This window comes from Ictidomys tridecemlineatus, chromosome 6 (assembly GCF_052094955.1).
Source record: "Ictidomys tridecemlineatus isolate mIctTri1 chromosome 6, mIctTri1.hap1, whole genome shotgun sequence".
In the NCBI taxonomy this organism is placed as follows: Eukaryota; Metazoa; Chordata; class Mammalia; order Rodentia; family Sciuridae; genus Ictidomys; species Ictidomys tridecemlineatus.
Window position 1 is genome coordinate 107,211,343 of NC_135482.1, and position 21,965 is coordinate 107,233,307.

The following is a 21,965-nucleotide window of genomic DNA, read 5'->3' on the forward strand; positions in this document are numbered from 1 at the left end:
CTGCAAAGCACATTTCACGTATACTATTTCACAAAATTAGCACAGCCATGTATAATTGAATTACTATTCCAAGTTCTTCAGATGGGAAAACACATTCAGCAAGATTAAGTAACTTGGGGATATAGCTCAGTTGGTAGAGTGCTTGCCTCAGATGTACAAGGCCCTGGGGTCAATCCCCAGCACCCCCCCCAAAAAAAAATTAAGTAACTTGGCAGAAATTGCTGGAAGTGGCACCCATACCAAATTGATCCCAAACCCCAGTGCCTTTCTGTCATTTATTGCGGTTGACCGGTGACGAGTCCTTGCTTCCCCAATGTTGAAGAATAACACCAGAGAAGCACACCTAGGCAAGGTCAGAGTGGAAGTTAGAAGTTTATTAAAGGACAACAGAAAAGACATCTCCTCCCAGAGGAAGAAGGGAACCCAAGAGATGGAATCCGTGGAAGTGTGGTTGTCTCTCCATTTTATAGTTTCTTTCAGTGTTGGAATGTAGGTGGGAAGGCCCGAGGGGTGGGACACAGGTGGGCCAAAGAAGTAATCTGGGCAGGAAGGACTTCTGAGTCAGCACCTTCAAGTTTGCTGGGGGCTGTTCATTAACACTTCTTTGGGATGGGCTATCTTCCTGTTTGCTGGGGGCTGTTCATTAACACTTCTTTGGGATGGGCTTTGGCCTTAGGCTTTTTCCTGGACTTCATTAACATTCCATGAGTTGTCCTGCATTTCTGGAATTCATTCTCAACATGGCCTCCATTTTAGATCTTACTCGATATTAGACCCGATTTACCTAACTACACTGACTACCTAACTTTAAATCTGGCTTCACTACCTTGCAGGAAGTGAACGTTGCTGGGATTCTGGACCTGCTCTGCCTTGTAGCCTTCCCAGCACAAAGTCGTCTGTACCCCCCCACTCCCAAGTCTCTCTGTGTCTTTACTCTATAGTGCAGATGAGCCTATTATTAGTTTTGTGGGTGGCTACTTTGGGATTCTTTCCCTTTTGAATCTGGTCCTGCATTTCTTTGGGGAGTCTCATTAATCAGGGCAATAAATATTATTTATGAAATCCTATAGGTGCTCAATTCATATTTAGGTTTCAAGTCTATAAGCCCAGATTGGTTTACACTTGGTCAGCAAAAATATTACCTCACCTGGGGTGATTGGACCAGGGGTGGCCTATTTTCTATGTCTGAACATAGTGGGAGAAGACTGGAGGGCAGGACCTTTTTGCCAGGGTGGGTGGGAGGACCAGATATGGTCCTAGAAGTCTCAATGGATCCCAGAGCTGGGTAAGATAAAGGAACAGCAGATGATGTTAGACCAGGACGCAAGAAAAGACCACTGACTCCAATTAAAATCAAATTAAAGCAAGCTTATTATTTCGACCGGCCGGGCTGTCTTTCCCTCCCAAAATGGCGGGAACAAAACAGCAGCCCCACCTTTCCTACAGCCCAGCAAGTTACACAAAAGGGGGGTTACAGATAACAGAACTCTGACAAGCATCACACTAATGGTACTTTACATTTTTTTGCTGGCCCCAACATCAGAATTTATGAGGACCATTAGAGCCTCAGAGAGGGTCGTTGTCTGGCCAGGGAAGGCCAATATTTATGAGGTGTCACTAAAGTTTCAGAGAGGGCTGCTATCTGGTCAGAGAGCCAGGCATGGGTGAGTTCAAGGCACGGGCAGGCATTCCAAGCAGGTTCAGAATTTGCAGTAATTTATAGTAAAGCCGAAATTAGCTTTTCATGGCTTTGTGGCAAGATGGCTTCCAATTTTAATAAAAGATCAGGTTGGGTTTATCATTCCCCCCTTTTCTTATGTGTCCCTTTCAAATCTTTGATAGGGTAGGGGAAGAGCACTGAGGGAATTTTAATCCCTCAGGTAACAGTCTCCAAATTTTTAGAACTCACCCAAAACCGGTCTCCCTGATTTTACCTGACTTAATTAATTACTTATATTGATAATCTATTTATTTTTGGCTCCATTGTTGTAAGAAGAGAGGCATCACTCATTTTGGCTTCTTCTGAGCTGAGAGAGGGTGAGGGGGCATGGCGTGAGGGACATGAGTTGCCTTTTAGAAGTCAGTTCGGTTTGAAGTCTGGTTGGGGAAGAACAGGTTGTAAAGTCATCTGGGAATGGTGCTTCTATGAGAGAAACAAAAACCATGAGTACTGAGTAAATGTTGCAGCAGCTGGAACGTGTCACTGTATAGAAGTTTCCTCACCAGGCTTTAACAGTTATCAGGACTGTAAGCATAACATTTAACTTTTAGTGTTACAGATGTCCTTCCCCATAAGATACAGTTTAATAATTTAATGTCATCTGATCTTGCAAAATTCTTTTACTAGTATGAGCTCTGTGTCTAATAGAGAAACTGACACGAGTAGGAGACTGCGGTGAGGTCCCTCGATCGCTCCCGGGTGGTCCTGGAGTTAAGATCGGCCCTGCCCCAGGTAACCTCTCCCGGCCGACGATCCGTGTCTTGAAGAAAGAAGCTGCTACACACGAGATGCCTTTTCAAATGCTCGGTTTATTCACACCAGGTTCATCACATCACATGAGGCACAGGAACAGAGGCTGGCGGGACTCAGTTCGCTCGATGTTGACCTGCCGACATAGTGGGTCTGAACTGGCCAAAGAGCTCAGCCTTCCTAGCCTTTAAATACTATAGTTGTTTACAACACTTCAAACCAAAGACATGTTTATTTCATAACTTCTATTTCTTATCCTATCTTAACAGATGGTGTCTATATTGCATCACATCTTGCTTACATCTTGCTTATCTATATTATCACACTTGTTTTGTGCTAAAATACCTCAAAACATGTTTACCTTATATCCTCATCTATTTCACACATTTTTCTAGCTTAGGCACCTTTCTTCATCAAAACATGTTTACTTCAAACTCTCCTGTCCTTTGTTTATTTCAAACTCTCCTGTCAGAAACCTTTAATTCTGTTACTCAGGGCTAGATAATCATACTAGCAAACACGAAGCCTACCTGTGTAGGTTAGGAATAACTGTAGGCCTTAAACTAAAAACGTCTGTCTCTGGCAGCTCCTCTTGATAGTCTCTTTTTATAGTTATCAGGCATTTCTGTCTGAGAATCCTTCTTTGTAGCCTCCAGTCTTACTTATTTTGGGAGGCTAACATAAAGTGTATACCTTAAATAATAATAAGAATTATTATTATCATCATTATTATTATTTAAAATGCCCAGGAATGGCTGTATTTTGGTTTTAACTGTCTTTGCTAAGTGTTTAAGATGAAGCAGTCAAACTGACTTTTGTTTCTATCTATTGTTAGCTGAGCTTTTATGGGAGTCATTCCTGGGGAAACTTCTCAGTTCTGCTAGTGCCATTTGCGCTAGGATGGGTCTAGGTCTTGCTTGACCATGTGGCTTCCCTTGGAAGCACCAGGGATGTCTTCCCTTCTCTGATGACTCTCCTCTTCATAGCAAATGCACTGATTAGCTTTCTGTTCTCCAGTGGTCTCATTAGTCTCCCTGATCAGGAGGTTATGTGGCCCAGAGTTGCAAAGCTCTTTAGAGAAGTCCCCTGTTCCCTGGATTCAGACTGACTCAGAGGGCAAGAGCCAAATATTTGTTTTTCTGGCCCTTTTAATTTAACTTTAATTTTAAAACTTAATCTTAAACATCCAGCAAATAAATTTTAACAGCCTTATATTAAGAGTACTGGGCTTTAATGTCTATAACTTTATAATTATTCATCTTTTTATTAATTGGGATCTGTATTATCCTATCTGTCTTGTAGGTGATGGCTTATTATCTCAAACTAACCCATGTTGTGTTCTTAAAGCAACACTTCTGTAAAACACTAACAGGGAATCTTTAGATCACTTATAAGGAAATTAACAAGAGTAAAAACACTTAGTTCGTGTAACAGCTACCCTGAATTTTTGGCTGAGTTATATATTATATCCCCTGTTTGAGATCCTAGTAATCTTGACAGAAAAAAACAACAAAAAAACAAACTTTTGAACATAACTTTAAAGGAAGTAAAATCTGGCCTACTGCTTTCATAGTCATTCTCACATGTAGTAAGATGGGACACAGAGCCTCATCTCAGGTAAGGCAGGGCTCTTTATAAATCTTTTTTTTTTTTTTTTAAGAGAGAGTGAGAGAGGAGAGAGAGAGAGAGAGAGAATTTTTTTTTAATATTTATTTTTCAGTTCTCGGCGGACACAACATCTTTGTTGGTATGTGGTGCTGAGGATCGAACCCGGGTCGCACGCATACCAGGCAAGCGCGCTACCGCTTGAGCCACATCCCCAGCCCCTCTTTATTAATCTTAAGTGTTTTAGTTCTAAAGCTGATCTTTGTATTTTTAAATATCATTTTACAAAGTTTACATAAATTGTTTGAGGTCACATGAACATTAGCTAACACCATATGATATCACATTTAAAACATGAATTAAAGAAAGGCTGAAAGTTTTTAACCTTTACATAGATTAGGCTCTCATTAACTTAAAAATACATTTAAATTGTTCCCCAATGTAAGAAGTAACAAAACTTTACATATCTTACTGATAACAGGTAAGTAAATCCTCAATATATTTTTTACCATACAACTTCCGAACACCAGCTTGATATAATGCTCTTTCAAAGTTTCTACCTTACAGACTTGTATACCTGGAAGATATGAGCACATTAATAGCATCACAATTACATTGATGTTTCTACATTAACCAAGTTTAGCTTTTAAAGAAATGGCAGTACAGTGCTCTAAAATAACAGTTCTTATTTAACCAGTTGTTTAATTTTTATGGTTGCTTGCTCTAGAAAAAATAAAACTTAATAAACACAATGCTATGGGTAAACATGTTTTACGAAGTTTTTGTCTCTTTAACACATGACTGATTTTTACAATCTTACACAGACTTTAGTACAAACTTATACAGACCTTAGTAAATCAATCAGATATCCAACAAAAGTACTCATGAGTAATCCCATATCAAATTTACTTTACTTATTTATCAAAATATTAGACAAATGTATTGAACAGTGTAAACCATTTTTTGTTGAAGGAAAAGTCCTAGAACCAAGGCATATTAGACATTTTATAGACATTAATATTTTATGAGGTTTTTGAACACCTAGAAAAACTTGTAAGCTTAAATTTTAAAGACATTTATTTTTATCTGTTTATCCAATTTAAATTGAACAATTTAAATCACATGAATTAAAGATCTTTGGATCCATTTTTTAAAATTTGTTTTTATGAGCGCTCCTTATATATGTTAATTTGTATATCATATATATGATATACAGACATGTATATATAGACATACAACACATAACAAAAGTGTGCACACATAACAATAGTAAAGGCCTTAGTAGCTTTTCGCAGGTGAAATCTCCATTGCAATGTTTCAAAAACTCCACAGTTGGTCAAAGATAGGACTGATCAGAAAAACATTAACCTAGGTCTGTAGGGTCAAAATCATGAGCTCAAAAAAATATAGAATCTCGGGGCTGGGGATGTGGCTCAAGCGGTAGCGCGCTCGCCTGGCATGCGTGGGGCCCGGGTTCGATCCTCAGCACCACATACCAACAAAGATGTTGGTCTGCCAATAACTAATAAATAAATAAATAAAAAATATAGAATCTAAGGGAAAAAAAAGAGTCCTAGTAAAAATGACTGGCCAGTAATTAGTAAATACCATACAATTTACTTCTTTTTTTTTTTCCTTAGGTCTCAGATCAGTCTCCTACTGAGCTTGCAGGCTTCTTTCATTTGCATTTCAACATAAGTCCTGGCTGAGGTCTGGAAGGAGCAGGGAAAAACTCTATTCTGAGCAGACACCTCAGGCCTAAGGCATTTTAACCATAAGTCATAATTTTCAGGTTCCAATGTTGAAAATTATGATACAAGTTTAAGATACAATTCACAAAATTTTATATCTTTACATCTTGTTTTGTCAACAGATACCATACTATGATTTACTATCCTTGTCCAAATTAATGCACTGGTACACACAGTAACATTTTCCCAGGCTACCCAATTCAAAATTGGTGAAAAAAAGACTGAATGATTGGGAAGTTACTTGCCAACTTGGAAGTAGAGTTCTTTAGTTTTCCATCCTAAGTATTTAAGTTCTCTGGCATGAATTATCTGAAATCATAAACTAAACAATTACCTAAACCCAACTTTTAACTGCAGCATTGTGCAATGCATCAAAAACCCATTCAGATACCAGATTGTTACAATAAAACATCATCTTTTAGACACACATTCAGCCAAGATCATTCCCAAGAAACAATTTATAATATCAATACACTACTGCACATGTCTTAAAGGGTCAGAAACAAAGACACAGGACAGACAGAGAAGAGCTCCAGACTATGGCTGACAGACAGAAACCTTTAAAACAGAGCAGATAAGAGAAAAATCTCCTACACCAGTGGCACCATAGATGTCCCCACAAGGGAACCAGATGTTTTCACAGAGGGGCAACCTGAAATATAAAATCAAGGGTCTCCATGGCGACTTTACTGCATTAAGTGTCTCCTTTTTCTTTTTCTCTTTTCAAGAAGATAGAGGTGGCATAATCCTTACAGTGCAGGGAAAGAAGGAGGGAATCCCCGAAGCAACAGGGCTTCGGCAGCTGCTGGGAGTCCCTCAGTCCCTCCTATTACTTACAGGATTCTATCCCAAGCACACTCCATCTCCTAACATTTCAGTAGTCAGCTCTCAAAAAGTTCCGGGGGCGGGGGGTGGTATCAAAATTTGTAACTGAAAGTTCGGTTCCTGACCCTAGAGCCAATTTAATAATGAGGACAGGATTTTTGAGAAAAAGAAAAAGGGAGTTTTATAGAAACACCGGGGACTCTGCCCAAAGGTTGTGACTCTCTTGATCTGGAGGGACAAGGGGTTTTAAAGGAGTCTCACTTGTTAACCTGGGAGATACTCAGTTCTTAGGTCCCCAGCAGGCATTGTCCTCCTGCAGTGGGTGTGATCCAGCAGCCAGCCAGGGGCTTCTCTCCTCCTGCTTAACAAAGGGGGTAAAGTTCATCACAGTTTCTTAAAACACAGCCCAAAGGGATGTCAGGCTTCGTTGCTTCATTACCCATATTCACGTCCAATATCCTTAAGTTTTCACCACAGAAATCACACAACAAAACGCACAAAAACAAACAAACAAAAAAACATATAAAACACAGAACAAAAACAAGAAAACAGAAACCCGGCGCCAAAACAGAAAAGCAATGCAATGTCTTGCCAAAGCTCTGGGGTAGGAGTGCGTGCGTGCCTCTCTACCCTTCCAGAGGAATTCCCTACAGAACAGAACAGAAGACAGAACGATTTCTCGTTACTGTCCGGACAGGAGTATATGTGAGCCTCGCCAGGCCACCTCTCTGTCATCAGAAGAGATCTCCCTTAACCAGATATCAGATGTTATAAAGGCGCCACTTACATATGGAGGCCTCCTCCACCAGGTGCTTGCTAATAGTTTTAGTGCGGCAGTTCACTGCAGGGTTCCGGGGACTGAAGGCTCACCCCGAGGCCTTGGAACGTCTCAAGTTGCACACCCCCTAGAGTGGCTCTCCAGCCCGGAGCCCTGGAGCGAAGGTCGGCTTCAGAATTTCCAGCAGTCTGGTCTTGTGGTCTGGTCGGGCAGGGTCATCTCGCTGGGGAACTCCAAAATGTTAGACCAGGACGCAAGAAAAGACCACTGACTCCAATTAAAATCAAATTAAAGCAAGCTTATTATTTCGACCGGCCGGGCTGTCTTTCCCTCCCAAAACGGCGGGAACAAAACAGCAGCCTCACCTTTCCTACAGCCCAGCTTTATAGCCCAGCAAGTTACACAAAAGGGGGGGTTACAGATAACAGAACTCTGACAAGCATCACACTAATGGTACTTTACATTTTTTTGCTGGCCCCAACATCAGAATTTATGAGGACCGTTAGAGCCTCAGAGAGGGTCGTTGTCTGGCCAGGGAAGGCCAATATTTATGAGGTGTCACTAAAGTTTCAGAGAGGGCTGCTATCTGGTCAGAGAGCCAGGCATGGGTGAGTTCAAGGCACAGGCAGGCATTCCAAGCAGGTTCAGAATTTGCAGTAATTTATAGTAAAGCCGAAATTAGCTTTTCATGGCTTTGTGGCAAGATGGCGTCCAATTTTAATAAAAGATCAGGTTGGGTTTATCAATGAGAACAGCAAACAGAAGGCAGTTTAGACAAATACTGGGGACTTCAGATATACTCTTGAGGCTAAACTGTTACCCCTTCCTGTTTCTGGTAGTGTCCTATAGGTAGTGTCAGGTCCACTACTGAGCTGGGTGTAGAGATATGCTAGCTGTTTTAAATGTATTATCTCATTCATGGAGGGGGAAGGGTTGCATGCTGTTTCACCTAATGCTCTACCACATCTCTATTCTCTCATCCTAGCTCAAACCCTAATAATTTTCCTATTGAGTTGCTGTTTTTGTGGTGCTGAACTACATCTCCAGCCTTTATTTATTTATTTATTTTTTGGAGACAATCTTGTTATATTGCTCAGGTTGGCCTTGAACTTGTGATCCTCCTGCCCCAGTCTACCAAGTAGCTCAAAATATAGGCATGGGCTACTGTGTTCTGCTACTATCAGGGTTTTTTTTTTTTTTTTTTTTTTGGTTTTTTTTTTTAATTGTAGATGAACACAATACCTTTATTTTTATGTGGTGCTGAGGATCGAGCTCAGTGCCTCATGCTAGGCAAGTGCTCTACCACTGAGCCACAACACCAGCTCCTTCTGTTAGGTTTTAAGGAGTGGAAAAACAAAAATCCATTAAAAATATTTACCTCTAGGGCTGGGGTTGTGGCTCAGTGGTAGAGCGCTTGCCTAGCATGTGTAAGGCACTGGGTTTAATTCTCAGCACCACATATAAATAAATAAAATAAAGGTCGATTAACAAACTAAAACAAAATATTAAAAAAAATTTACCTCTAAATTTAAAGTGTGTTGTGCTTTGTTGTACCTTATTGTTTCTCCACTCTTCCTTCTCAGTGAATTTGTAAAATGAACATATTAATAATTCTTGGAACAAAATATAAATAAGGATCACCCTGTTTCCATCAGTACCCTGGCCTGACAATTCCCTGAAATCATACTCTGACTCCACAATGTCTTAGTTCTGTCTTCCTCATCCTTGCCTCCCCTCACGGCCAACCCCAATCTGGGGAGTGAACCCAAGCCTTGTGCATGCTAGTCTCTCTCTTTATTTGGGTTTCTTGTTCTCGGTTTTTGTTTGTTGATTTTTTTTTTTTTTAAGAGAGAGTGAGAGAGGGGAGAGAGAGAGAGAGAGAGAGAGAGAGAGAGAGAGAATTTTTAATATTTATTTTTTAGTTCTCGGCGGACACAACATCTTTGTTTGTATGTGGTGCTGAGGATCGAACCTGGGCCGCGCGCATGCCAGGCGATCGCGCTACCGCTTGAGCCACATCCCCAGCCTTTTGTTGATTGTTTGCCATGAATGTCATGTCATTTTGATCATTACTTGGATGCCATATATCTTTTGGTTTTGGTTAGAGTCAGCCAAGTAAATTTATTTTTTTATTTTTATTTTTTAAGAGAGAGTGAAAGAGAGAGGGGGACAGAGAGAGAGAATTTTAACATTTATTTATTTTTTCTTAGTTCTTGGCAGACACAACATCTTCGTTTGTATGTGGTGCTGAGGATCGAACCCGGGGCGCACGCATGCTAGGCGAGCGCGCTACCGCTTGAGCCATATCCCCAGCCCCAGCCAAGTAAATTTAGAAAGGGAGAAAGGGTCTCCAAGAATTGGGGCATGAGTTAACTTTGTACAGTCTATGCCTCTCTCTGCCTCATTTACTTTTAAATGCATTGTTACTTTCACAGTAGGTGGAACACATGAAAGGGGGTGCAGGGCCATGTGGATGGATTCCTGCTCCACAAGGAGCACCCCTATTCTTGGCACTCTTCTAAGGGGATGACTGATGAGTTTATATTGGCATTATCTAGCTCCCATCTTGTCTAAGCCAAGCACTTTCAATGTTTTTTGGCCTAACAAATGCTAACTAGGTTGTCTTCCTAGTTAGGTGACATGGATACAGGTGTGTGGATAGCGTATTCATATTCTTTATGAACCAGAGTAGCCTTTAATAGAAACTTCCACCAGAGTGGGAGTCTGACCTATGACATCCTCCAAAAGTAGACTGGTCCTGCTCAATGCACCAAGAAACAGGACCTTCAAAGTTCTTTCTACATGAGGCCCAGAACCACTCAGCATCCTAGAAGCAGGTTCCACAACTTCCTAACTGGATGTTTTCGAGACTCAATAGGACTGTTGCCTTTCCCTGTAATGCACCTTAGCATAATAAAGTTTATGAAAAGTTATAAAGTGAATTCAGGAACTTATTTCTCAAACTTACTTGACTTATAAATTGGGCAGAACACTTTGGCCAGCTCTGCTCTGAGTACTGTTACCCAGACTACCCTCTTCCTAATGAGTTTGGAGCTATCGGAAAGTACCAATTCTGGAAAGCTTTGAATGCTAAAACCTCTTTGAGTGGTTGTATGTACAACTGTATTGAAGGATGAGTAGTTCTGAGGAAATAGGCTTAAAACACACAAAGGATGAGAAAGATGTTTTGAGAGAAGTGGTGGTTGCATGACACTAAGTAGTCAAATGCCACATAGTTGTTTGGTTTTATTTATTGCACTGGGGATTGAACCAAGAGGGTTTTTTTTGCCACAGAAGTTTACAAAGGCATTGCTTTTCCTTGACCATCCCTCCTCAGGACCATTTTGGGAACCCTTCATTCTTTGCTTCTTAAATTGGCATACAGCCTAACCTTGCTAAATTAATGTGGATTCCTAGACTTTACAATGGGATAATTGGTGCATCAACATTTTCTGAGGCTGGCAAACAACTAGGGAAGAAGCAGAGTCTAAGTGAACAATGCTGATTTTCAGTAAATGTCTTTATTCAGTAAAGCCCTTAGCTCAGTCATTTTGGCTTGAGTTATAAGATTGTGAATTGTTCTGAATTTGAAAAATATAAAAAAGGAAAAATATCACTGTTATTTTCCAATAATGGGTTTTCTCAAAAAAATACTTTTTCCTAGTCCTACCTAAAGGTCTTTCATGTATTTTTTTCTTCATTTGAAATACATAGTTATGTATAGTGGTATATACCTGTAATCCCAGCTGCTGCTAGGAGGCTGAAGCAGGAGGATCACAAGTTCAAAGCCAGCTTCATCAATTCAGTGAAGCCTTTAGCAACTTAGTGAGATCTTGTCTCTAAATAAAATATAACAAAGGACTGGGGAATGTGCCTCAATGGGTAAGCACCCCTAGGTTCAGTCCCAATACAAAAAAAAAAAAAAAGAGATAATGATATACAATTTACCTCCAAAATCAAAGCTGGCAAAGCAAGCAAGTCAGGCCTTGTGGGCCATCATAAGGATTCTAATCTTAATCCTAAACATGATGGGATACCATTGAAGGTGATGGGACATGACATGGATGCAGTGTGAAGTGCATGAGGGGCAAGAGAATGCAAGGTATCTTAAGAATCTTTTGTGGGCTGGGGATGTGGCTCAAGCGGTAGCACGCTCGCGGCCCGGGTTCGATCCTCAGCACCACATACCAACAATCAAAGATGTTGTGTCCACCGAGAACTAAAAAATAAATATTAAAAATTCTCTCTCTCACTCTTTTTTTTTTTTTAAAAAAGAATCTTGTAAGAGAGCAAGCCAGAGGTGCATGTGATTTTGAGGTGAGGAGTGGGGTGGTGATGGAGATGCTTAGGAGATCAAATTTATAGGATGGAAAGATTGTTAATACTTTGGTGATGAAACTTAGGGAATTTGATATTTGGACTAGCAATAGGGTTAAGATAAACCCCATTTTAGTCCGCCCCAGGCCCAGTGAGACCACTTGTAATCTGCATCAATTTAACATTACTGGTTGCTACTAGATTTTCTTATTCAAATAAAGAAAAGTGTTGGTGAGGAAGGTGCAACTGTTCGGAAAACTTGAGTCATGACCTAGAACAAAGTTGTGTGGGGTAGTATTTTTAGCCTTAAAGATGTAATCATTTTAACAAAACATCTTCAAAGGACTAAGGTTTATCTATCTATAGTTTTCTTCAAAAGCAGTTAAGTTTTAACTCCTAAAACCCTATAGAAGCATTCAGAGCTGGATAAAACCTTAGGAGTACCTTTTTGGTACTGGGGATTTGATCTAGGGATGGTTTACTGAGCTACACCCCAAGTCCTTTTTATTTTGAGGCAGCATCTTGCTAAATTGCTGAGGAGAGACCCAGGCATATACCTCAAGCATGGGAGTGTCTTAGACCAAGCAAGCAGGCAAGACCAAGGGAGACTTGCTTCAGCATCAGCCATTTTATAAAACTCAAGTGAAATATTTTTCACATATATCTTCCACAATGTGCACGTGGCCAGATTTCTTCTGGAAGAAATGTACAGGCAAGTGGGTGGGAAGACTGCCTATCACTTTGCAAAGTACTGCATAACTCACAGACAGATAAGGGCATGGATATTTACAACTCTGGACTATAGCCAGGATCATCTGGAGTTGGCTTGGCATCACCAACTTGTGGCCCCCTGGCTTCTCCTAGGGTTCCAAGATGCTGTAGAAGTCAAGGATTAAAGTGTAGAAAAGCAGCAAAAGTGTTGTCTTAACATTAATGTTGAGAATAAAATTGGGTATGATCACTGTTTCACACTAGTTTTTAGACCTTGATAAGAAACCAAGGAAGCAAAAAGATGACTCCGCCACATCAGAGTGAGGTGTAAGTCTAACTTCAGAACAAACAAGTAGGTCCAGACTTGTAGAAATTTACACTTTCCTCTTTAAGTGTCAGAAATGAAAACTGGAGGCACTGCTGGGCTTCTGTAGGGAGGGCATGCAGAGAACCCACAGCCTGCACAGGCCTACAGTGGGGCTGCTTCCTGTCCCATGGCTTTGTCTACATGACATGCTGCACTTAAGCTGGACTGGGAATTAGAAAGGTGACCCACCCCTCTTCATTCTGCCCCTGCCCACAACACACCCTCGATACCCACCCTCCAAAACTGAACACAAAGGGTTGCCTGACACCCAGGTTTTATTTCCACTTTATTGCTCAAGCGTGGGACTTGAGGCGTGCCTGGACCTTCAGCAATGTGCAGAGAAGAGGCTGGGGGGAGGGGGGCTGGGGATACAACCTGGCCAAGAAGGGAAACTGAGAGGAGAAGAAATACCAGGAAGGGAGACAAGGTCATCACCATGACACCAGAAGACATCATTAGCCATTTACCATGTGGGGTGAGAAAGGGATCAGAGAAGAGGTAATGGGCACAGCAGTGGTTTTTTCCATGCCCCTAGCACCTGCATGGAGGCTGCCTGTTTGGAAATGGACTGGAGAGGGAAAGGATGAGGAAAACGGCTGCCCAGTAGTCTCCCTCTCCACCCTGGTTTCACTTTAGACTCCATGCCTACCACTCACCCCCTTCTACCATTTGGAAATGGACCTAACAACAAACAGAGGGAGTAAAATAAATTAACCTTCTGATGCATATGTGTGGATGGACATATGTTCACATGTAATGGGGGAAGGGAAGAGGGGGGCAATACCACCTAAAATTATCCCCCATTTCAACCCCCCAGCCTATTCCTTTTCCCCTTCCCCCCAAAACCACCATCCAACCAGATAGAAAAATAAAGGTCTAATTCACTCAAAATTCTTCAGTTTTTACAAAACTAACAGGGTGGAGTAGGGAAGGGAGCAGGAGAGGCAGGCAGCCGTAGGAGTAGGGCTGAGGAGAGGCTATGCTTCTGTCTCCACCTGAGATTGGCTCCCTGCCACACTGTTCTTCTGTTCATCCTTCATCTCTGTGTCAGTGGGATGGTCTCCTGCAGCTACTTCTGACTTGGCCTGTAGAGACAAGATAGAGGAATGGGCTGAATTCCCAAGGTAAAAAACATGCAATTTCTAAGAGTTGTACAAACACTACAACCCCAGAATTGTCTTATCAAAGGTAATACTTTTACATGTACAAATTATGAATTTATAAGTTCATTGTGTTAATATACATATATTTAGCTGTAGATGGACACATTATCTTTATTTATTTTTAAGTAGTGGTGAGGATCAAACCCAGTACCTCACACATCCAGGCAAGTACTCTACCACTGAGCCACAAGCCCAGCCCAAGGTTGTTCATTTTCATACTGTTTAGAACTATGTTCATCTGGTCATGATGGCCTCTACTACATGTGATTAGATCAAATCAGTGCGTGTGTTTTTTGGTTATTGGGACTGAATCCAAGGAAACTCCACCACTGAGCCACACCCACATTTTTTTTTTTTTTTTGAGATAGAGTCCCCTGCAGTTGCCTAGGCTGGCCTTGAACTTGCAATCCTTCTGCCTTAGCCTTTGAGTTGCTGGGACTACATTAGTGTGTGTTAATTGCAAAACACACACTGTATTTTGTTGTTGTTGTTACTTTTGGTACCAGGGGTTGAACCTGGGGGGGGGGGGTGTGGGTGCTCAACCACTGAACCCAGGGCTTTGTGCATGCAAGGCAAGCATGCTATCAACTGAGCTATATCCCCAGCTCCAGACAGGTTTTTACTGAGTTGCTTAGCGCTTCCTTGAGTTGCTGAGGTTGGCTTTTGAATAGGTGACACTCCTGTCTCAGCCTTCCCAGCTGCTGGGATTACAGGCTGTGCTGGAGTATACATTGTATTTTGAAGATTGGAGGGTGGGGCAGCAGCAGGAGAAAACTACAAAAATGCAACATCATTAAGAAATTACAATGTTCCAAAAATTTAGATAATTACACGGCTACTAAAAGTTATAAAAGTAGCATGTTTGCATTATATTTCTGGAGTATGCTGGTTTAGAATATCAGATCACTTGCTTCTGGGGGGAAGCAGGTTTTTTTTCTTACTACTATCTTTTTGTGCACTTTGAATCTAACTACATAAATGTGTCCTCTATTAAAAAACCCACTCACAGTTCAGTCGTAGAGCATATGCTTAGCACAACTTGAAGCATTGATTTTGATCCCCAGCACCAAAAAACTCCCAGCTCCCTCAAAGCATGTGGCGCTTTTCAGAGGTTCCAGGCCCAGAAGAGAATAGAAATTTGGAACTACACTCAGAGTAAGTGCTCCTGGCTGGTAGGGATTGCCAGTGGATTTCCAGCCTTGCTCACAGAAGTATAATGGACTTCATAAACAAGGTTCATCGCGAAAGAACACACGTTCCTTGCTGCTACTGGAAAAAGGACAACCTCTGGTTTCCAGAATTGGCAAAGACAACCATAGGCACAAGGAGCTTATACCAGACGAGTTAAGGAGGACAGTTGTTCCCCACTTTGTTCCTCACCTTGCTCTCTTCCTCTGCTAGCCTCTCAAACATGTTGGCATAGAGCTTTTTCTCTCGGGCAAGTTGCTTGCGGATCCGCTGCTGGCACACAGCCAGCTGGGTCTTGGCGGCTTTGTTGTTGGGGTAGAGCTGTAGGACCTTCTGGAAGTCAGCCCGTGCCAGGTCAAAGTCATTCACAGCCAGGTGGGCCTCCCCCCGGCGGAAGAGGCCTTTCTCATTGTTGCTGTCCAGTTCCAGGGCCTACAGGTGCAGACAAGAAAGCAACACAGTAAGACTTAGGTGCTACAACTCATCCCGCTAAGGCTGGTTTCCAGCAAGATGAAAAGGATGAACAGCTGGTGCTATCTCAGAAAGAATAATGATTCAGAACTAGGAAGAAACTCATTTATGGCCAGGAAGATGGCAGGTCTTTGGATGAAAGAAAGAAAAGGCCTTTGACATTTTCTTTTCTTTCTTTTTTTTTAAAGAATAAAGAAGGCAAATAGGAGGGAGAGGCTAAGAACCAAAGTGAGAAATAACTCTTTAGTGCTCCCGCCTTCTTCTGTGCCAATTGCCTCTTAACCACTAAAGCCAAAGTGCTTGCAACTTGTATTCAATGCTCTGGGCCTGTGATTTCAGAGCACCCAAGTGACTAGCCCATACTCCTAACCAGGTCACTGCGGATAAATTTCAGATATGCTGGAGCTTGCCCAGGCCTGCCATGAATGCTACCTCACCTTGTTACAGCTTTCAATGGCAGCTGAGAAGGCCTGCAGTTTCAGATGACACATGGCCAGGTTGAGGTGGGAGGCCAGTCGAAGGGCCTGTGCCTTCTGTACTTCCTCATTGGAAAAACTTGACTCGTATTCCAGCCAGGATACAATCTTCTTGTACTGTAGTAAGGCTTGCTTGTACTTGCCTTCCTAGAATGGGAGGGAGGCTTAAGCACCCAGCACAGGCCCAATAGACATCAGTGACCCATGGATACAAAATTCCTGCTTTCTCCCGCTCTCCCTCTCAAGACCAACAGACTCAGATATACTAGGTGACAATTGCAGGTGCTAACCTCTCCACTTCAGTCATCAGGGGAAGGGTGGGTCCAAAGCAGCCCTCCCTAGGGGTGTCTCATGAAGTATGACTGTCATCTCACCTTGAAGTACACAGTGCCCCGCTCCTTCACTATGGTGCTCTGCTCCAGTTTTTCCTCAGAATTCATCTCCCAAGACTCCTTGGCCTGCCCAGGGGAGAGGAATGGTCAGCTTCCCCAAAGTCACCGTTAGGGTGGATCTGATTCCCCAAGGTTGTGAGCAAACTCACCTTCTCAAAACTCTTGAGGTGTATTTCATATTTCAGCTCTGCATATGGTGGAATCTGGAACTTTTCCTTCCCAGCACTGCCAAAAGCATAGCTGTAGGGGTGCAAAAGTCTATGGGTCATCTGGTAGGCTTTACCTGCTCTAGGCTTCAAGGGCTTTTGGTCATTTCTTGAAAAGTACCTGCTCATCTCTTGAGACTTGGTTCAAATGTTTCGCGTTTGACAAAATCTTTCCTAACCTCATTATACATACTTTTATGTGGTCCTCCAGTTGTTTCTAGTCTTCTCAAAACTTGTGCAAGTATGATTACTAATTTAAATGGTACATTGACAGGAGGGTCACTAAAAGGCAAGAACGACAGTCTACCAGTCTTTGCACCCCTAGGAATTTCTAACAGTCTCTGGGACAGAGAAGCTATGTTCTAAATAAATGGTATTAATAATTAAATCAATTAATGGGAGATGAAAATCTTGATGCTGGCAGAGAAAGGACAACAACAACTGTGGCCACACTTCCAAATTTAATGAAAAGGTTATAATGGCCTACATGTTTAGTATTCCTAGAGTTGCAGTGAACACAGGAAGGGAAGAAGACACAAACTGCCAATTTAACCATGGTCCTTCAGGTCTCTGAATTTTGTTTGCCCACCTGCTCTACAAAGTATCCATGCCTCACCTGGACTTGAGGTACACAACGGAATGTTCTCCTTTCTCCATGCGCTGAATGGCCTTCTCCAGCCCACAGGGCAGATCAAGACTTTCCCCCTCACCAATCTCAAAGCGGAGTTCCCGCTGGTCAAAGAGCTGGTCCTGGTGGTACCCTTCCAGTGTGACTGGCATGAAAAAGAGGCAATTACCAGGGTGTGATAGGACTAAGCACTGAGGAAGGATACCACCAGCTTTCCTACATATCCCCATCACTTCTTGCCCCCAAGATACCTGTCATATTCTTGAACCTAGAGAAAAGTTAAAAGAGTATGGCCCAACCCCTCATTTTATGGATAAGACAACAGGCTCAGAAAAAGGAAGTCACTTGCTTAAAACAACCCAGACCAACATATCAAGACTATATTGACCCACTCACCCCAATTTAGGATGTAGTGCATGGAGTATACACCTCCAGACATTATTTTTAAAGCACTGGTCCTAGTCATCATATCATCTACAGACTGCAACAGGTAATGGACCTCCATGTGTGCTCCATGGGCAGAGTGGGCAATTCTCTGTTAAAAACCCACTTTCTATCTCTATAGATTTACCTAGTCTGGACCTTTTATATAAATAGACTACATTGACTCACCCTCCACAATGGCGCCCTCATTGGGCCGGGCATAGCCTTCACCCCGAGTCCGTATTCTGCGGATGATTCCACCATCTTCATCTTCTGTCAGATCTTCTCCCTTGAATTCAAACAGCTCAACCTATGGAAATAAGACATAAGGTAATTATGTATGTATATTCTGCCAAAATATTTTCTGTCATTAAAAAAAGATTCAGGGTGACCAAATCCAAATCATTGCCAGGGAAATATAATTTCCTTCTCGTCCAAAAGATGAGAAAGAAGTACAATTGCCATTCGAGATCTCACCACAGGGGCAATCAAGTAGTAACAAGAGTGGATAGAGTGGTACTTCTGCCAAGTTTTTGGGAGCTGCCCTGATCTCTCCTTTGGCAGAGGCAGGCATTCCACACAGATTTTAGGAGAGCAATTCATTTCCTATCCTGCTTCACCTAACAAGGACACAAGAAGCCTAACCTGGTAGGTGTCAGACATGACCTTCCCATTTCTCAGTAGTCTTCAGAGTGTTCCCCAGTGTTAGTTGGCTTGACATTTTCAGAGTCAACAGCATCAGTTCTGTCTCCTCTGGGAAGCCCTTCCTCAACCCAACTTAATAGGCTTTCCGTTGAAAGCCCTATAGTACCAATATCCTGAATTGTGTTTCATAACTGAGAATACCTTCTGCTCTTCTGAGCCCTTTCAGTAAGAAAGTCTCAACCAAAAACCCTGCTTCCAGTCTGGAAGAGCTCTATGCACCCCTCTTCCAACTCAAAGCCTCCATCACTGACCACTTTCTGGCAGCAACAGAGCCAGCTGACCTCTCTATTTCTCCTCCTAAGGCCAGGCCCTCAGCCTTGGCTACATTGTCTCCAAGAGGCAGGAAGGGCTGGAGGGCAGCCAGGCTCTGGGCTGATATAAGGCCTGGCCCTTTGCCTGGATTTCTGTGGCCGGACACTCACCTCAAACACAAGCGTGGCATTGGGGGGGATCTTTGGAGGGCTGCCCGCTGAACCATAAGCATATTCTGGTTTGCAGGTGATGTGGCACACTTCCCCCACCTTCATGGTCGCTACAGCAATATCCCAAGCCTTGATGACCTCCCCTGCAGGTAGAGGCAAACAGCACCTCTTAGGAGGAGTATGACTCTAGCGTCAAACAGTACCCCCAAAAGAGAATTAATCACTGCACCCAGAGAAGCTGGACACCCTTTAGACAAAACCAGGTGATAAGAAGTTTGCATCAAGTGCTGCCAGGTCTCAGAACTCTCTAGAATTAAAAAAAAAAAAAAAAAAAAAAAAAAAGAAACAAACAAAAAACCCCCAAACAACAGGATGGGTAACAGATTGTGATTAACAACCCTTCAAGAATGGTTTGGAGAAGAGTTTCTGCTTGTAACAGCTTCTATCCATCTTAAAGTCTACCCTAGCAGCTCAATAACCATGCCTACCTTTTCCCAGATCAAAGGAGAACTTGTCCTTGCGGTCCAGACTGGAGTCAAACTTTGTGCCATCTAATAGCCAGCCAGTGTAGTGGACTGAGACTCGGTCCCCAATCATGGGCATCTCTGTGCCTGTACCCTCTCGCTTGATGACCTAGGAGGAAGGAGAAAGTGAGTACCTCAGGGATGGGAGCAGATAGGGTCCCCAAATTACCTGCAAGTTTCCAAGAGAAACATAATAGGACTCTTTTGTGTTTGCCCTTCCCAGCCTCCTTGTAAGCAGATTCAAGGTAATTCTCCTATGATTCTTAAAAAACAAACAAACAAACAAACAAACAAAAAAAAAACCCCCCAAAACTTGTTTTTGTTTATGATTGCCATTAAAGTCACTAAACTCTTTAGACCCTGACTGTAAAGCTGGAAGATAAAACCAATAAACAGTTGAATAAAGTTAGTTATCAGCAGCAAAGGGGGTAGTCTTTATGCTGCATTTCCTCATTCCTCTTGAATGCCAGTGGTCATTAGAATATCTGAGTCTGATTTGGATAGAGGAGGAGAGGTATATGAATAACGGAGAGAACAGAACAGTTCAAAATAGGGAGAAGAAAAAGGTTACAAATAAGCACTGAAGTGGTCCATGAGCCTTAAACTTGGGAGTTTTCCTGACTTAGACTTTAACTGAGTCCTTTATTTCAGGATCAGAGACATACAGGGTTCTGTACTCTCTTTAGAATTTAAAAGGGTGACCCCCACAGGCCACCTGGTGTGTGTATATACCTTCTGTGAGAACTCTTCCATGACAGAATGTATAGGGGCCTCAGGGAAGAATAAAAGGGGAAATGACCCTTTCTGGAATCAACTTTGTAAAAAACAGCAGGATGCTGGAGAGAGAGACATGTTCACAGGAGAGCAGCTGAAGCAAGTGCTGCAAGTATCAAAAAGCCTTCTGGTCCAGGTGAAAGCTCCATGAGGTCTCTGGCTTCGCATATGCCACACACACATGGAATTGAGAAATGAGAAGCCGGGAGGAGAAAACAATGGCTGGGAGAGCGCACACAACGCGGGCTAGGATTTCGACGTCCCAGAGTGCCAGCAGAACCTGCTCTGAACCACCGCGGGTTGTCCTGACCCCGGTCAAGATGTCCTCCTCCTTGCTCCTCGGGCTATTTGTGGTGGGGCGGTTACTGAGGAATCGGCTCCAGGCAAAGCTCTTCCTTTCCGCCCCGCACCCCCAAGCCCTAACTCTGGAAGGCGCAGGGGGTGCGGGGGGGGGGGAGTCTGCGGGGGGAGGAAACTACAGATCCCGGCATGCAACGCTCCTGGTTTCCCGGGACTGAAGGAGGGGGCCCAGCATGGCCGGGCGGGTGACCTCGTTAGGTCCCGGCATTTGGAAAGGAGGCCCCCGAGAGCGCCTGAACCGCCAGGCCGGCAACCGAGTGCACAAAGGGCTTTGGACCACAAAACCGCTCCCGAGAGCTGCTTCACGTCCTAGTTAATGTTTAACTCGAAGGGTGGGCGCGCTCTCGCACCACCGCCCAGGCTGCCAGGGACTTTCCGGCTACGGCCCGCGGGTCGCCAAGGGGCGAGGGCACCGTAGTGTCGGGGCAGGCCAGGCCCGGGCCCCGGCCCCGTACGCATGCTGCTTGGGCCCCCTGGCTGCGACTCGCGTGCGCTGCGGCCGCCCCGCCCCTCTCCGCCGCACCGTGCACGCTGGAGTTGGCGCTGCAGTCCCGGCCCCCTCCCGGGCCCAAGAGCTGCGGGCTGGGGGGCCCGACCCGGGCAACCGGCTTCCAGGGGGCCGCGGAAGGGCCCCTCGGCACCTAGGCCGACCCCTCCCGAGCGCGTTGTCGCTCATGCCACCCGCAACAACGCAGCCCAGTCCGGGAAGACTATGCCACTGGCTGCAGGACCCAAAGGGCCAAGGCCGAAAGGTTGCGGCCGGGGGTTCCGGGCCTGGCCGATCCCCGACAGGCCCTGGCCTCTCACCTTAAGCACGCCTTCGTCATGCTTGGGGCTGATGTCCACTCCCTCGAGGGGCAGAGGCGCAGACTGCGCCCCGCTCTCGGCTGCCTTCATCTCCTCGGCGGTCATCGCCGCTCGGCGCGCCGTTGGCTGTGGGAGCTAGATATGCGCGAGCCGGGCGCTCTGTGTCGCCGGGCCTGGGTGCCAGGAGTCGGCGGAGGGACTGTGCGGCGGCCGCCCACTGCGTATGGCTAGCTCGGAGGCTCGCGCACCTCTGGCTGCCGGCGCGCTCGCAGCCCGCGGCAGAGACGGGCGGGAGCGGAGGGGGCGGGCCTAGGGCGGCCGGGGGGAGCGATTGGTCCCACCCGCCCAGGGGGAGGGGCTGGGAGGAGCCGCTGCGCTCGCGGGCGACTGAGGGGTTGGAGCAGAGAACTTTCTAGAGACGCCGGCTGCGGAGCCGGTTCGGGCTCTTGTTGGTGAAGGAGTTTAGGATTTTTTTTACTCTCTGGTACATTCCTCCTGTTGGCTGCCTAACTGCCCACTCCTGGGACCCTCTTGGGATTCCGGGGACCAGTCCTTCCTCCCAGAGCTCTGCTCAGGTCCTCCCTGCCTCGTTCCTGGTTTAG

The 21,965-nt window shown here is 44.2% G+C and overlaps 1 protein-coding gene and 1 long non-coding RNA gene across 2 annotated transcripts; both read right to left on the reverse strand.

Annotated features, from left to right (window-relative positions):
* Positions 1 to 1,347: 1,347 nt before the first annotated feature.
* Positions 1,348 to 7,432, reverse strand: LOC144364975 (uncharacterized). The gene is made up of 2 exons (XR_013423195.1): positions 2,379 to 7,432; positions 1,348 to 2,143 (listed from the first exon to the last, which is right to left on the reverse strand). It is a non-coding gene; the product is annotated as an uncharacterized LOC144364975 (long non-coding RNA).
* Positions 7,433 to 13,081: 5,649 nt separating this feature from the next.
* Fkbp4 (FKBP prolyl isomerase 4) lies at positions 13,082 to 21,653 on the reverse strand. Its single transcript, XM_005333991.5, has 10 exons — positions 21,364 to 21,653; positions 19,387 to 19,531; positions 18,899 to 19,041; positions 17,961 to 18,081; positions 17,337 to 17,493; positions 16,664 to 16,754; positions 16,497 to 16,580; positions 16,084 to 16,269; positions 15,368 to 15,607; positions 13,082 to 13,909 (listed from the first exon to the last, which is right to left on the reverse strand). Exons 1-10 carry the CDS (start codon positions 21,466 to 21,468, stop codon positions 13,802 to 13,804), a joined length of 1,380 nt encoding a protein of 459 aa, XP_005334048.1. The 5' UTR covers positions 21,469 to 21,653; the 3' UTR covers positions 13,082 to 13,801.
* Positions 21,654 to 21,965: the final 312 nt, after the last annotated feature.

Bases quoted from the DNA above. Each gene is read 5' to 3' on its own strand.
- Fkbp4 (XM_005333991.5), bottom strand. From the start codon at position 21,468: ATGACCGCCGAGGAGATGAAGGCAGCCGAGAGCGGGGCGCAGTCTGCG. The intron at 18,082-18,898 runs GTGAGTGTCCGG...TTATTTCCATAG, and splicing joins ATGCCACGCTTGTGTTTGAG to GTTGAGCTGTTTGAATTCAA. The intron at 13,910-15,367 runs GTGAGGAACAAA...TTGTCTCTACAG, and splicing joins TAGCAGAGGAAGAGAGCAAG to GCCAAGTCAGAAGTAGCTGC.